This window comes from Xenopus tropicalis, chromosome 8 (genome assembly GCF_000004195.4).
Source record: "Xenopus tropicalis strain Nigerian chromosome 8, UCB_Xtro_10.0, whole genome shotgun sequence".
Taxonomy (NCBI): Eukaryota; Metazoa; Chordata; class Amphibia; order Anura; family Pipidae; genus Xenopus; species Xenopus tropicalis.
Window position 1 is genome coordinate 94,537,331 of NC_030684.2, and position 15,980 is coordinate 94,553,310.

At 36.5% G+C, this 15,980-nt stretch overlaps 1 protein-coding gene across 1 annotated transcript; it reads left to right on the forward strand.

Annotated features, from left to right (window-relative positions):
• psmc6 (proteasome 26S subunit, ATPase 6) lies at nt 1-11,764 on the forward strand. Its single transcript, NM_204011.1, has 14 exons — nt 1-98; nt 2,090-2,169; nt 2,254-2,293; nt 2,636-2,688; nt 3,772-3,839; nt 4,816-4,930; nt 5,150-5,237; nt 5,941-6,002; nt 6,509-6,632; nt 6,957-7,018; nt 7,688-7,808; nt 7,905-7,985; nt 8,920-8,991; nt 11,280-11,764. Exons 1-14 carry the CDS (start codon nt 14-16, stop codon nt 11,396-11,398), a joined length of 1,170 nt encoding a protein of 389 aa, NP_989342.1. The 5' UTR covers nt 1-13; the 3' UTR covers nt 11,399-11,764.
• Nucleotides 11,765-15,980: the final 4,216 nt, after the last annotated feature.

Here is a 15,980-nt window from a genome sequence, read left to right on the forward strand (position 1 = left end):
GCGGCTTCTCATCATGGCGGACCCACGGGAGAAGGCGCTGCAGGATTACAGGAAGAAATTGCTGGAGCACAAGGAGATAGATGGCCGGCTGAAGGAATGTGAGTGCTGGGTGAAACCCCGGGAAGTGTTCATCTCAGTAAAGCTAAGCTCAAGCTGCTGTTCTGTGTGAGCGCTTCATACATTTCATGCCCCAAGTCGCTTTGTCATGGCGGCCTGGGCCTTCTGCTGTCTGAAAGAAGCACAGTGTGGACACAGCTGTATAGGGGGTATCTGAGGATTTTATTCATGCTTAAGCCATTTTTGCCTTATACGGTAGAAGATGCTGATTGTTATTAACGCGAAAAAGCCGCACTTCGTGTTGAAAAGGTGCGATTTGTGCGTTTCTCTGCGGCTGATTCTGTGTACAGAGCAAAGCTCTGGGATCATGACACTTGGTACCTATTTAGGCCGGTGACACAGCGATACCGTACAGTCGTCTCCCCCCATAGGGATCCAGAAACTGCACCGTTTTAGCGCAATTATTGCCGTGTCACTGACCTGTTCCCTGTCACTGACCTGCCTCATTCGCTGCTGCTGTCACTACAGACTAGATTTGCTCACAACTGCAATGTTAATAATTGCACAGATTGGACAAGTATTTATTTACAGGTCCCCTCGTTCTAATAGTCACATATTCTTGTGCTGTTTTTCTCAACGGAAACCAACCAAAACTTTTCCGATTTTTTTGAATGCTTATGGATATTGGCTTCTGTTTCTGTGCTGTGTAAACCCCTCAGTTTTTTATATAAAACGCAGCTAAACCTTTTTATTTATTTATTATTGTTGTGCAGTTTGAGTCCAGTCAAGAAGCAGCAATAACATCAGCATTGTAATGCCTAGTTTAGTCTGATGCAAGTAGACTTGTGCACTACACACAGCACAGTCATTTGCACTGGTGGATCAGTACTGTAAGGCAGTTGCTTGGAGTGCATGGATATTGTGTAAAGGTGGTGATGTCATTCAGTTGTATTAAAGGGGATTTTTGTGATCAAATCAATTTTTACTTTGAATGTCTATACCTACTGAACTGTTACTTCCTATATTTATTATGTCTGTTAACTTGACAGAGGCAGGTATAAGCTCTGGCACCATGAGAATGATGCCAAAAACTCACTTGCTGTCTTTTGTTAGCAGCTGCAGGTGTCGGATTAAGACACTACTTATACTTACACTGCTGCTGCATGCTTTCCCCAGCCACACATCTAGTGGCCAGGCTGCTTTTTCCTAACCTTTTAGATTGTCCCCAATTTTGATTGTTCCCACCCTCCACTGATGTTCAGGGCTGAATCATCAGATATGGAGGTAGAAACAATAGAAATTCAAGTTTCAAGTTTATTGTCATATACAAATAACAATGAAGCATCATTACTGTAATGAAATTTTTTTGACCCGTGTTCCTCCCAACTTTACATAGACAAACAAAACAAAAAAAATACAAATATTAAATATAATAAAAGTGTGCAATAAAGGTACAAGTATTTACAATAATAAAATGCAATATTTGAAATTGTGCAGTGAGGATTTAAAGTGGCTTTGCTTAAAGTGACACTGGGAAGAGTCCAGTAGTTATGGGGAGTGTGTGTTGGTTTGGGTAGAATGTCAGCAGTTCAGAAGCCCGATGGCTTGTGGGTAGAAACTGTCTCTGTATCTGCTGGTGTGGGACTGGATGCTCCTGTACCGCCTGCCTGATGGTAGGAGCGTGAAAAGTCTGTGGCTGGGGTCAGAGAGGATCCGCTGCATCTTCTACCTCTTTCTGCCGATTCAGCCCTGAACATAGATTTTTGGGCGCTTCAATGGCTCCCGATCAAAATCTTTTAACCTGGCCAATCGATGGGTCGACCGATATCCACAGCCTTTTGCAATATCGGTCGCCTCGTCGATCTGCTGTATGTCAAATATTGTACAGAACGAGGTTTCGTACGATATTATCGGTGCATGTATGGCACACACCGATAATATTTAAACCAATTTAGGGAAGTTTAAATCAACTAAAGAGTTTTGGTTTCTATTTAAAGAGGGAGAACTACAACTGTATTTTCTTTTTTTGTAGTAAGAGAACAACTGAAAGAGCTCACCAAACAGTATGAAAAATCAGAGAATGACCTTAAAGCATTGCAGAGCGTTGGGCAGGTACAGCAGAATCTTTTTGTGTAGAAATATTCATGTGACTATTGGTTTAGTCGCAATTGTCTTATTTCTTTCCTTCAATTTTAGATTGTTGGGGAAGTTCTAAAGCAGCTTACTGAAGAAAAATGTAAGTTTCTTTTTATTATTATTTAATACTTAAGTAAATACTTTATCCACACAACTGTTTTGTCTTAGCATTGCACTTAACTATGTTAGCAGACCTTTTAAAATTGCAAACATTTATGGCAATGTTCACCCAAAAACAGCAGAAAGGGATACACAAGTAGTACATTCAGCTGCAGTTACATTCACAAATAACTACAAAACCACTGAAAACAATTAATGTGTATTTGAGCATTGGTTAAAATTATATTTTCCTTTATTGTGTGAGATCCCCTTTAACACATGACAATTAGAATTTGGCATTTTGTATTGAAGTTTTAATCAGAATGTGGTTTTGTGTTTTCAGTCATTGTTAAAGCAACGAATGGTCCAAGATATGTTGTTGGTTGTCGTCGACAGGTAATAAGATTTTGTCTGTTTTTGTTTTACATACTTAAAATGGTCATTAGCTACATGGCTTTTGTATAGATTAAAGCTATCTTAAATGTCCTTATTCAGCTAAAGTAAAACAGGCCATGCACGCCCTGATTAAATCATACGAAATACAGTTTTTGTACAATTTTTGGACCATGTGTGAGCTCTGAATTATCCTACCGATAATTTTGCACCACGGAGATCAGTCATATAGTTGATCGGACAGGTTAGAAAATTTTGGTCTGATGGCAAAAAAATCTGGGCATGTTTGTGTATCTGACAATATCCTTGGGTGACCTACAATGCCTTTCCAGGATGTCACTTTTGTACGTTTGGTGTCAACTATTTCATGTTATTTTTATGGTTTTATTGTACAATTTCAGTCTGAATGTTAGTTTTAGATCGTTGCGTTTAATGTAGATCAATATCAGAAAGTTCGGTGGAAGAAGACTAAAATCTGAACATGTATGGCTACTTTAAATCACCTTCGGGCATGCAAACTATAACAACTGCAGTCTGATGTAACTACCTAGCTGTGGCCCTCTGTTGTTGAGGTACCTCGTACAGCATCCTCTTTTAGTTTAAGAACCATGTGTCAAGGTTTTTGATGAAAACCTAAGCTTAATTGCAAAATGGGTGTCATTATTATGGGAAAAGGATCATAAAGGTTTCAACGTAACCACAAAACATGATGTAAGGACAGGACAAAATTATTAGACATCCTAGTAAGCAGTGTGTGGGCAGTTTACATTTTAGGGGATTTTGTACTTCATACATTTCTTTTTGCACCTTAATAATGGGAGTTTTTGCATAAAGCTTGGGCTATGCATTTTAGAAAGGATTCTAAAAAGCCATTAAGCCAATTTGCTTCATCAGTGCAGCTGCACCAAGTTGTAAAGGGCCTTATAATGTCTGTGCAGAAAAGGAGAAAAGGTTTTCAACATTTAGAAGCATTTAATAAAATGGCCATTGCTTTGTTTTCAACAACTGGAAATTGTATTTATATTGTAACGAAGGGTTGCATTTTCATTTAGATCCAAATGTTGTTTTACTTTCTTAAAAATACAGCTTGACAAAACTAAATTGAAGCCTGGAACAAGAGTTGCGCTAGATATGACTACTCTGACTATAATGCGGTAAGATCACCTTTTTTAGTATTAGTCCTTATATGTTGAGTTGTGTGATATACTTGGTAAATAGCTGTATTGGAGCTTAAAGGAGAAGGAAAGGCTAGTAAAGAGTTAATCTCAAAATGCAGGCATACCTTCAGTTGTCTCAATAGTGCCCTTAAGTCTCCCCATATTTCACCTGTTCAGAAGATCTGAAGCCAAACAGGAAGAAAAAACGCTGAGCTGGGCAAAGAGGATTCCCATAATGCATCGCTCATGCACAGACTATGGGACTGGGACACTGTAGGCGGCTCATGCGCATTGCTGTTTTCAGTGAGAGAAGCAGGCGCGCTCCCCTCCCCTACTCAGAGGACACAGAACGAGCCGAGCGACCAGGCGAGGCGCTGTGCTTAAGTACTGTGCTAAGTCTGAACCCTTTGACAGTATGTGTCAAATATCTCCACAGCAGCTCTTTGATATTTTTAGGTCATTTTTTGCCTAGTATTTTCACATCTTCAATGCCCTCTAAGTTGCTGATGTGAAAATGAGTTTAGGAGATGTTATATGTAATCCAATATTAGCAGAAAGTGATATTGCATCTGGCATAAAAGCTGATGTGATGGGGCCTTTGTTTCTATGCAGCTATGTAATAGATTCTTAATTAATAATCAGTACTGCAAATTTTATGTTGACTATAAACATTGTGTGTGTATATAGGGAGTAACTTACCCCCTATGTATAATATATAGTGATATTATAAGTTTCTAAAGAGTTCCTTGTCAATATAAAGTAAGTTTCAGTGCGTCATGTAACAAAAAATGTATATTACATATATTGCATATATGCTGTGTAACTGACAGCAGCACAGAGCATTCCCTGTAAATCGCCAAGAAAAAAAAATGGCATCTACAGAGAGCATATATGCCATGCATTTTTCCATAGGCCAAGAATCAGCCTTCTATGGCATCAGCCTAAATGCTCCATATTTGCGGTTTTTCTGCAGTTATTTACCACGAGAAGTGGATCCCCTTGTGTACAACATGTCTCATGAGGACCCTGGAAATGTATCATACTCTGAAATAGGTGGACTTTCTGAACAGATCCGAGAACTCAGAGAGGTATGCTTCCACTAAATATTATAATGTATCCCATTGAAGAGGCCCTCAATAGTTCATTGAATATCTTGTCACCTGGGACGGACACCAGTAGCTACTCTGTTATTTCTTGCAAGGCAAATAAATGTCATTAGCAATATTTACATATGATGCACTGTGATTCTCGTTAAAATTTATTTTGTGGAATGCATTAACAACTTTCAATTTGTTTTGTGTTTTAAGGTTATTGAGTTGCCACTTACAAATCCAGAATTGTTTCAGCGTGTAGGAATTATACCACCAAAGGGCTGTCTTCTCTATGGCCCCCCAGGTGTGTAGTTATGACTGTTTCAGTTTTTCATTTGCTTTGCTGTAAATTAAGTAGTACTACTGAATAATGAGTCAAGTCCACACTACATGCTACAACATACAAATGTTCAATGACATGCATGGTATTCCAGACTGCAATGATTATAAAGGTTCAAAGGGGGTTGGTTATATACCATAACAAAGAAACTGACTTCCAGAGGTGCAGAGATGGATCTTGTTGCTCTTTTCATAGTCATGCTGACCTAAGTCAGCTTGCCAGTTGTAAAGGCTTTATACATTCCAGAATACAATTGGAATCATAACTTGGAGATTTCTTAAAGGGGTATTTCACCTTTAAGTTAACTTTTCATATGATGTAGAGTTTAGTGTGCTGAGGTCTAGTACCTTGCCTTTTGGAAAGTGCCTTTAAAGAATGTGCATTTAGTCCAAACTTAACACAGTGTTCTTGTCTGGCTATTTAAATATCGGTACATTTAGGTTATATCAGCCCCTAAATAGAAGCCTCCAGCAAATTGCAACATTGAGAAGGTGTTGGGTTCCTGACTGGTATTTAGTAATGCAACTTTCTTTTTATACTCTTCTTTTATTTATTTTATATCAAGGAAGGTAATGAGTAAATAAATATATATTTTACCTACATGTCAGTTTTACTTCAGAGTAACCCTCCATAATCCATTGATGCTAAATGTTTTTTTTTTTATTAGGTACTGGAAAAACTCTTCTTGCAAGAGCTGTTGCTAGCCAACTGGATTGCAATTTCCTAAAGGTACTGTCTTAGGTCCCTGTTATGATCCCATTTTTTTGCCAAACTATCAGATATCTGGGTGATCAGTTCTGCTTGATTTGTGACCTCACTTAATGAGTAAATATTTTACCTGTATGGTACTTTCTTGCTGTTCATCTGTATAGATGTATAGGACCTGTTATCCAGCATTTTCAGTACCTGGGGATTTTTGAATAAGAGATGTTTTCATAATTTGGATCCCCATACCTTATACCTGCTAAAAAAAATAATTTAAACAAATAAAACCTTTAGGACTGTTTAATTATATCTTCGTTTGGATTAAGTAGATAGTACTGTTTTAATATTACAGAATAAAGGGAAACAATTACTTGATAAAATGGAGTCTATAAGATATGGCCTTCCTGTAATTCAGAGCTCTCTGTTAACAGGTTTCCAAATAACATATCCCATATGTATACCTGTCATTTTTGTGCGCTGCTTTGAGTGTAGCGATTACTTAAAAACGATTTTTATCTTTGCTATTTCAGGTTGTGTCTAGTTCAATTGTAGACAAGTACATTGGGGAAAGTGCACGACTCATTCGAGAAATGTTTAACTATGCCAGGGATCACCAGCCGTGTATAATTTTTATGGATGAAATTGATGCCATTGGTAAGGCACTTAAAGTACATTAAAATCTGCAATAAAAGTCAATAATAGGAGTACTGGGAAAAAAAATTTAAATTCAGGATATTGTGTTGATTTTTCAGTTCAAGAGAGTGGTACCGAGGGTAGGTCAAAACATTGTGGTTGTACTTGGCTATGTCAAAATATACAATCAATTCACATTTTGCAGAGCCTAGATGTTGCAAACTATGGGGATATATAGTTTTTAAGAATAAAAGTTATAAAAGCTGATTGCAACTAATTGTATGAGGGGGAACATTTGTGGGGGAAGCATTATTTTCAGATCTCAACAGTATCATTTATTTAAAGGTGGACGGCGGTTTTCTGAGGGGACCTCAGCTGACAGAGAGATTCAGAGAACTCTAATGGAGGTAATAAATCTTAAAGGAGAAGGAAAGTCATTTGACATTTTACTGCCAATAGATTTGCCACATTAGTGTCACCTAGAACACTATATTTATTCAGCAGAAAGCTTTACTTTACCTGAGTAAAGAGCCCTAGAAGCTTCCTATGATAGCAGCTGCCATTTTATCTTGGTGTTGGAAGCTTCCTGCTGCAGTTATAGTTATTGAAAGCTCAAATCACACATTCCTAAGGGTCGGGGAAGTGAGTTCTTATGCATTCTTATGGGAGGGGGGAGAGAGGAGAGAACTGAGCAGAATCAAGCCCCAAATTTGTCTAATGCCAAAGAACATGTTTCCAAAAAAAGGAGAAGAAATTATCTGTTTCTTTTGATAGAGGACTTTCTGTGAGTGCATCCCACAGAACTGGGAAACTCTCCATATGTCGTTGCCTATATTATTATAATTTGCTCCCAACCCCAAACGTAGTATAGTGAAACATTTACCAACTGTATGGAAACAGTATGAACATGAAATATACAGCTTTAATCTATTAGTACTACAGTATGTTGTTCATCACTTGCTTTATTCAAACCTTATGAAAAGGTTTTCTTCTCTGTCAGTGAAATATATACAGGTCTATAGAATAAATACCACTTTACTGTTTTATTGCACCGTAGTTTGTGCTTTATTTTTTAGTTGCTGAATCAGATGGATGGGTTTGATACTTTGCACAGAGTAAAAATGATAATGGCTACTAACAGACCCGACACTTTGGATCCAGCCTTGTTGCGTCCTGGAAGACTTGACAGAAAAATACGTGAGTTTAAAACCCTTTGTTTTTGTGTATTGTTCAAGGGTTTTACTTTCTCCTCATTTTTATTGTATATTTTTTTTTTCTCCAATCACTGTTCAGATATTGAGTTGCCCAATGAGCAGGCAAGGTTGGATATTTTGAAAATCCATGCTGGTCCCATAACAAAACATGGTGAAATTGGTAAGTGCTTTAAAATCCTTTTTTGCCTGTTGCAGTTTTTAAACAAAATCCTTCTTGTGTTCATTATTTAGAAAATGTATGCTTAGCTTTTTTCTTAAAGGAGCAGGTTACCCTTAGTAAACATGAGTTCAGTGAATAGGACTTGTGCTGGACATATTCTTATTTTTTTTTTTAACTAATAGGGCAAATTGGCTGGTTGAAGCTTCTCCATGTTTGGTCCTTGAGAGGAAGATAATTATCTGGTTAGCTAAATGGATTTTTTTCTATGATTGAAACAGGCAAAAACTATGTTCAACATAAGTCCTATTTATTGACCTTTTGATGAACAAAGTGTATGCTGCCCTTTTAAAGTTGGCATGAAATTTAAAGCTTCTCTGTTGTGTAGTGAGAGATACATGCTTGTGTAGTTTAATCATGTTTACCACTGACTAACAACTTATGATCCTACTACAACTAATGATTTATGCATTTAGAAAGTGATTTAAAGGAAATCTCTTGTTTAAATATTTTACCTAATATTTTTTTTAAAATGAATTCACAATTGTGTATGGTGTGTATTTTTATTACACGTCTGTTACATATGGGGCCAGCCCCACAGTTTAAAAACTACTGCTCAAAGTACCATCAATAATCCTCTTTTCTATAAGGTTATCTGATCACTTGATAAATCAGGGACACTATTGATAAATGCAGGTTACTGCACTGATTGCATTTAAATGAAGCCGTAATGTTAATATGTTCACACAATCTGCTCTATAAAACCCAATCATACAGTATCTATTGCCATTTCTCTCTCATTCCATAATACTTCATTTTTGGTGAGGAAAAAGCAAATTAGTGCCACATGGCTGTGTTTTAGTTGCATTGCAGAATGTACACACTGTTACAAATTATACATATGCAAGAAATGAAAGTTCATTTTTATCTGTTCTAGATTATGAAGCCATAGTAAAGCTTTCAGATGGATTTAATGGGGCTGACCTTAGAAACGTCTGCACAGAAGCAGGTAAGAATGATTTTGTGAAAGCCAGTGTGTTAAAACATGGTACAATTTTAAACTGGGTATAAACCCTATAGTTTTGCATTAATGATGCCCACTGAGCTATATATAGTAGGGAAGCCAATTATTTTATCCTAATTGCCTGGCCATCTCCATAACTGGACACAGTTTCAAAAGCAGTCCCACCAAACTTTAGTCATTCAGGAAAGTATATCCACTCTGCCAACTTTCCTTAGTTGTCTGTGCAGTTGGTTGATTCTGACTAATCAGATAGTAATTTGTATTCACATACGAGTTTTCTTGTACATTGTACATCTTGTACATGTACATCTTTTTGAAGCACAAGTTTGTGCTTTTATTGCAATCAGCTGTCTAAAAAATGATCTTCTTTAGTGGAGCATTAGTAGTAGCTCTGTATAAACAAACACCTCCCTTCTTTAAACTGCAGCCTTATTTTAGGCCTTGAGAAAAGGAGTATTTATCTAGGAGCTTGTACTTTGTTTTACTAAGCTGCTTGTCAGCACTAGGAAGTGCTAGACTGAAAGCAGCTACATTTTCTTGTTTGGTGCAAGAAATTAGAAAGTACAAAAAAACTGAATTTTCCTTATTAAAACAATATGTTCACAGCAAACATTCATGGCACTTATGTTAAGAAAAGGGGATATAATGTTCCTTTTAAATTACATCCTCAATTCAAAGTGACCTAGTGCTCTTACTTCGTTGAACTATAAATTAATATATGCTTCATGTCATGGAAAAAGGAAACTTTCTATGTGTAATTTAATTTAAAAAGTTTGTACTGTCCCTAAAATAATCAAGGTACCCTTTACGATTCCACTTTCAGCAATCTGACTCTCTTCTTGCAGACGTGTTGGAATCAATTATTCTGATACATTGGAGCACATACACCAATGTGTTTGATGTGTCACTCAAAATTTCTGACTCCCTATTGCAGAGACAGATTGCTTTTTATTTATTGTTTTAGAAATGGTACATAAGATTATATTCATAAAGTTAATTTTTTTTTTTTATTTCAAATTTTCATTTTTGCAGCTCTCTTTCATTTTAATCGTTTTTTTTCTTGTTTTTTTTATTATCTATTTAGTGTTGGTGTTCAGATTTACTTTCAGTATGATATAGACATCATCATTTTAAGGCAATTTGCAATTAGTCTTAATTTCCTATTTTTGCAGTTTTTAAACATTTTTTTTTTTGCAGCTGAGAGTTTGAATTGCCATCTGATTACTAGGGTTTAATGAGCCTAGGAACTAGGCAGTAGTTTGGAGGTCAGGATATTAATAAGAGCAAGTCTAAAAAATAAAGATACGCCCTTTAAAGTAGGCACAGTAAAATTAAGCCCTCACAGTTGATTTGTATTTTGGTTGCCATGGTCAATGATCCTGACAGCCAGGTAGCAACATTTTTATTTGTAAGCTGGAAGGGGCAAATACCTATTTGAAATAAGTAATGAAAACAAATTGAAAAGTTGCTTAGAATAGGTTAATCTATAATATAATAAAATGTATGGGTGAACATCCCTGCAAGTTGGTACAGGTTTTCTCCCCTTAATATGTGGTATTTTCTTATGTAACTTGTTACAAATGGAATGCTGATTTAAAGGGCTACTTAATCTTTAAGTTTAGATTTAGTATGTTATAGAATGTCCTGTTCTTAGCAACTTTTCAATTGGTCTTCATTTTTTTTATAGTTTTTGAATTATTTGCATTCCTCTTCTTTCCTAGTTAGCTTTCAAACGGAGACCTGGCAGCGAAAAAAAAAAACAACAAACTATTGCAGTCTGATGCAGCATTTTAATAGTTGTTATCTTTCTGTTCAGACCTGCTTCTTTTCATCTTCCTCTGCCTGGTTTCTGATCTTAAATGAACCCTAGTAATAACCAAAATCTAAATAAGTAAAAATAAACACAGGACAAATTTCAGATTGTTTCACAATATCATATCCTACACAATATTAAAAGTGAATTTCAGTGTGAACTACCCCTTTAAAGAATGGCCAGAAAAAATGTAAAACGCTATATTTTTTTGTTTTCTCACTGTTTATGCGTGTAGATCACATTTTCTCTGCGTTGTCTCACTTTATCCACTTTTGCAGTATTCCCTCTCCTTCTGCAAAAGCAGTAATTAATATCTGCACACTCTTTCCTGTATCTCAGGATACACCCAAGCTTTACCTCTCTATCATTGTTAGGTACAGAAACGGGGCAGAGTGCCTCTTATAGAAAACATTGACCATTTTTAACAAAAATAATAACTTCCCTCTGCACTGTTTTGCAGGGATGTTTGCAATCCGAGCAGACCGTGACTTTGTGGTCCAGGAAGACTTTATGAAAGCTGTTCGAAAAGTTGCAGATTCTAAGAAACTAGAGTCGAAACTAGACTACAAACCTGTCTAACATAGACAAAAGACTGCATGGGTGATATGTGGTTATGTTAGAGGTTCATATGTTCCTCCTGGGTCTGGTCTTTATTAAAAGTACATAAAACATTGTCAGATTTAGTAATCCAATAATTTCTGGAACAAGTCTGCTACAGAATGTTTCTTTTGTCTGTATTTCAATAGTTGCGCATCCACTGCAGTTCCATTTACAGGAAGATTTGCATTGCAAAACACTCACTGAGTGATCAAGGTAGAGATGTGCTGAAAGGGAAACAACATAGCAGATTTTAGGAAAGTTAATGTGTTTCGTAAAAAGTATTTTATATCAACTGACTTTTGTCTTTTTTTCTTTCCAAGCTAAAATAAATAACATTTAAATGCGGCACTTGTGTTCATTGTGTTTATTTTCACTTAAGTTCTATGGGCCTGTATTATGATCACTATCATTCTGCACTTACTTGGATTAGCCAGGCCCCCCTGCTGTGAGTGAGCTGGACACTTTGGAGCTCCCATGCCTGGATGTCCCCTTTACAGCTTTCTGTACTGCTTGTTTAGTCCCAATAAATCTGCATGGGGATTGGACAGCTTGAGGGGAAGCAGCCTTTAGCTCATCCAATCTCTGTGGCATTACTGCAACATCTAATATAACTAAATCTAGAGCAGCTGGACTTCGAAGAAGATGTTTCACTACTCATCCGAGCAGCTTCTTCAGTTTAAGGTTGAACTGAAGAAGTTACTTGGATGAGTATTGAAAAGTCTTTTATGATTAGTCAGCAAGTCCATTTGCTCTAGAATTACTTATACTAGATTATACCATGACCTGGATGAATGAAAACCTTCATAGTCTTTACCAGGACTAAACTTCTGTGACAAAATGAGCAGTACAGAAAGCTGTGAAGGGGGAAGAACATGCAGGCACCCAAGTTCCCACCCTCCCTACCTAAATGTTCAGCTCACTCACAGCAGAAGGGGCCTACTAAAGTACAGCAAGACTAGGCCTCCTTAAATGACAATGGCAGAAAAACTTAAAGGATGTCAACCCCCCAAAAAAATGTTTTGTCTAATAAATGAACATACTTTTAAACAACTTTGCAGTATGCATTCATTACAAATTTGTAGTGGTTTTTAAGTTATTTGTATAAATTACTGCTATTAGAACAAGTTTCTCCTTTTCTATTCCCTGCCCTGGTGGCTCTGACTTTTGAAACAATGTAACACAAGCCAGCAGATTGACAGACCTGTCCTGCTGGAGTAGACTGGCATTTGCAACATTGTTTAAAAAGCCATAACAAGGAGTAAATGCTGCTTTTAATAGTAATTACAAATAACTTTTAAAGCACTAAAATTGTAATAAATTTATATTGGAAAGTTGCTTAGAATTATGTTTTCTTTTATTAGGCAAGAATTTATTTTTGGGTTGACATGTCCTTTATGTAGTAGTAGTTCTTTATTTCCTCCTATCACTACTGCAATTAAGCAGTTAGATTGACTTTCCTGCATTTTTCCCACATCACTTGCCCCGGACCAGAGGAAATATCAATAGAGAGAACTCCAATAAAATATCTTGCATTATTTAAGTGAGACGGGGGGGTCTCAACACATGATGTCATGTCACAAACTATGAGCCTGGTCCTCGATTTTCCATTAAAAAAAACTATTTCCATTGATCCCTGGCCACCAATGTGTGTTTTGGTTTTTAACCCTTCCAGGGGGCCCTGATAATTTAGTTATACGGGGCCCCATGATTTCTGATTGCAACCTTTAATAAGGATAGTGGTCTCAATATTTCAAGAAATCTGACATGCTCTGACTTAATGAGAGATCATTTATTTAAAGTCTGTTAAATGTGAAACATTGTTCTGTAGTTCAGTTCCTGCACTCTACTTTCAGCATTGTTCAGTATTGCTGTATACTCCCAGGATGGCTAGACTTGAAAAACATTGACTTTCTCAGATACATTATAACTTAGATCATAGTCTGTGGCTTTTAATACATGGAATGGGTTAATCACTCCACTGAATGTATATGTGTTTCTTAGTAGTACATTGTTGCATTGTTTTGTAAATAGTAAAGCTGAACTAATCTGCAAAACTGGCAAAAAGGCATGGTGTCTGCTTATATTATCTTAATACTTCAGTTATTTTATAAAAGAAGTAGCTCCAGAACAATACTTTTGTTTTAAAAATGGGTCAGTGTGGTCTGTCCTGAATGAAATTTTTTGTTTGTTGGAGAAGGAAAGGAAGTGAAAAGAGCCTCATTCTTTTTTTACTTTTTGCTGCTCTAATCTTCCAGCAGTTGAACAATAGAAAAGATAGAATTTTTGGTTTTCCTGTCCTGCATGGCATTGGGTACTAATGTGCTATGTCACAGCAGTAACTGAAAAAAATTTAAGAGTGAGAATTTGCCAGATTTATTAAACTGACAAGACTAAAGACAGTACTTTATGACTAAAGGATGCCCCTTTTCTGCTTCTATGTTTAGTTTGTAAAATTGAGCAAAATAAGATTGTTGACAATTGTACAATTACAGTTCTTTCTGTATAACTTTTTAATTCTAAATTACACTGTTTACAAAGCAAATAATTCACTCTACCATTTAAATGTTATTCTCAAATCAACATTTTTTTTCCTACAATTAATATTGGTGTGTAGGCACCATCTCAGTGCATTGTGCCTGAGTCTGAGCTTTCAGAAGGAGCCAGCGCTACACATTAGGACTGCTTTCAGGTAACCTATTGTTTCTCATACTCCCATGTAACTGGAGGAGTCCTAAGCCGGACTTGGATTTCTTACTATTGAGCGCTATTCTGATATTTACTGGGAGCTGCTTTCTTGCTACCTTCCCATTGTTCTGCTGATCGCCTGCTGGGGGGTGGGTGATATCACTTCAACCTGCCCTAAAAAACACAGACTATTCAGTTTCTCTCATAAAATATGAACAAAGAACATGTATAAAGTTCCTTCTTTATTTCACTAACACTTTGGCTATTATCACTGAATAAAAGTCTGTACCTTTGCTAAAGAATAGTAGAAAACTTTCAGACTCCAGTTTTTCACCTGCAGCAAGCATAATGTACAGTTTCTATAAAATAACCAGAAGCTACAGGCATAGACTTTATGATGCCTAGTACAGGTATAGGATCTAATATCCAGAATGCTTGGGACCTGGGGATTTCAAGATAAGGGATCTTTCTGTTAATTAGCTCGCTGCAGCTTAAAGGACAACCCAAAATATAATTTTTTGCCTAATAAAAGAAAACATAATTCTAAGCAACTTTGCACTATACAATCATTACAAATTTGCAATGGTTTTTGACTTATTTGTATATATAATTGCTATTAGAAGCAGAGTTTGCTAGTCCTTTTCTATTCTTTGCCCTGGAGGCAAGCTAGCAGACTGACAGACCTGCCTTGCTGGAGAAGACTGGCATTTTGCAACATTGTTTAAAAAGTAACAACCAGGAGTTCAGCAAATGCTTTCCATAGCAATTACATTTACACAGAACTTTTCAAGCACTAAGAATTTTCCAATAAATTCACATTTGAAAGTTGCTTGGAATTATGTTTTCTTTTATTAGACAAGAAATTATTTTTGGGGTTGACATGACCTTTAAGTCTGCTAACAATCATTTAAACATTAAATAAACTCAAAAGGATTGTTTTGCTCCCAATATGGATTCATGCAGCTTCATTACCATCAAGTACAAGATACTGTTTTATTATTACAGAGAAAAAGGAAATCATGTTTAAAATTAGAATTATTTGCCTAAAATGGACCCTATAATATGTTGCTGTCCTGTAATTTGGAGCTTTCTGGATAACAAGTAACTCCTTACTGGGCTTATTGGCTCCCTAAGAACATACTAATTGCATATTAACTGAATGGAACACTGCTTATCAGGTAGTAATGAAATTCTCTCCTGTTTCCAAATCTGTGCAACCACAGGCATTTTATTAGAAAGCAAGTGAAGATTGACCTAAACAGGATTCCATCATGCTACTGACTCAGGGCAAACTGAACCTTTATTCAATAGTGTTTATATAAATAAAGATACTTAGGGCCCTGGCCACAATACAAGAAAATAAGTGAGTGAGTTTGTGGGTGAATGGTGTGGCAGGGTGGATGGGATTCATTATAAAAAATACGGATATAACCTGCACCACCTCCAGCTGCTGAAGAACTGCCATCAGTTTCCAGCACCCCCAGACAGCTTTAGCACATTGCTTTTAGCCTTTGCCAGAAAACAAAACTAAGGATGTATGAAGCAATATCCCAAACAAAAATCACACAAATTCAACATAATTTACTGGGTTTTTGGCTGTGGTTCTACCTGATGCTTCTACCCCTAATGCTGAGAGCATACGTTTGGAGGCTCAAGGCTAAGGACTTTGAAAACATTTCATTTTAAATAGACTATAATACTCTATATATTTTATTTTATGGCTTCTTTCCATAACTAAGAGAGCTACATTTTCTATCATTTGGGGGCACTGACTTGTGAGGGGTTATAATTTCCTTCTAAAGAGGACTATTGGTTTAGGGGAAGGCCGCACATTGGCTATCGCTGGGAGTGGTTGTAGTTCAAGGCCAAGTTTCCA

Excerpts from the sequence above, each read along its gene's own strand:
- psmc6 (NM_204011.1), top strand. The coding sequence starts at position 14 with ATGGCGGACCCACGGGAGAAGGCGCTGCAGGATTACAGGAAGAAATTG. Across the intron at positions 3,840-4,815 it reads ACTACTCTGACTATAATGCG|TTATTTACCACGAGAAGTGG; the intron begins GTAAGATCACCT and ends GTTTTTCTGCAG. Across the intron at positions 5,238-5,940 it reads TCTTCTCTATGGCCCCCCAG|GTACTGGAAAAACTCTTCTT; the intron begins GTGTGTAGTTAT and ends TTTTTTTATTAG.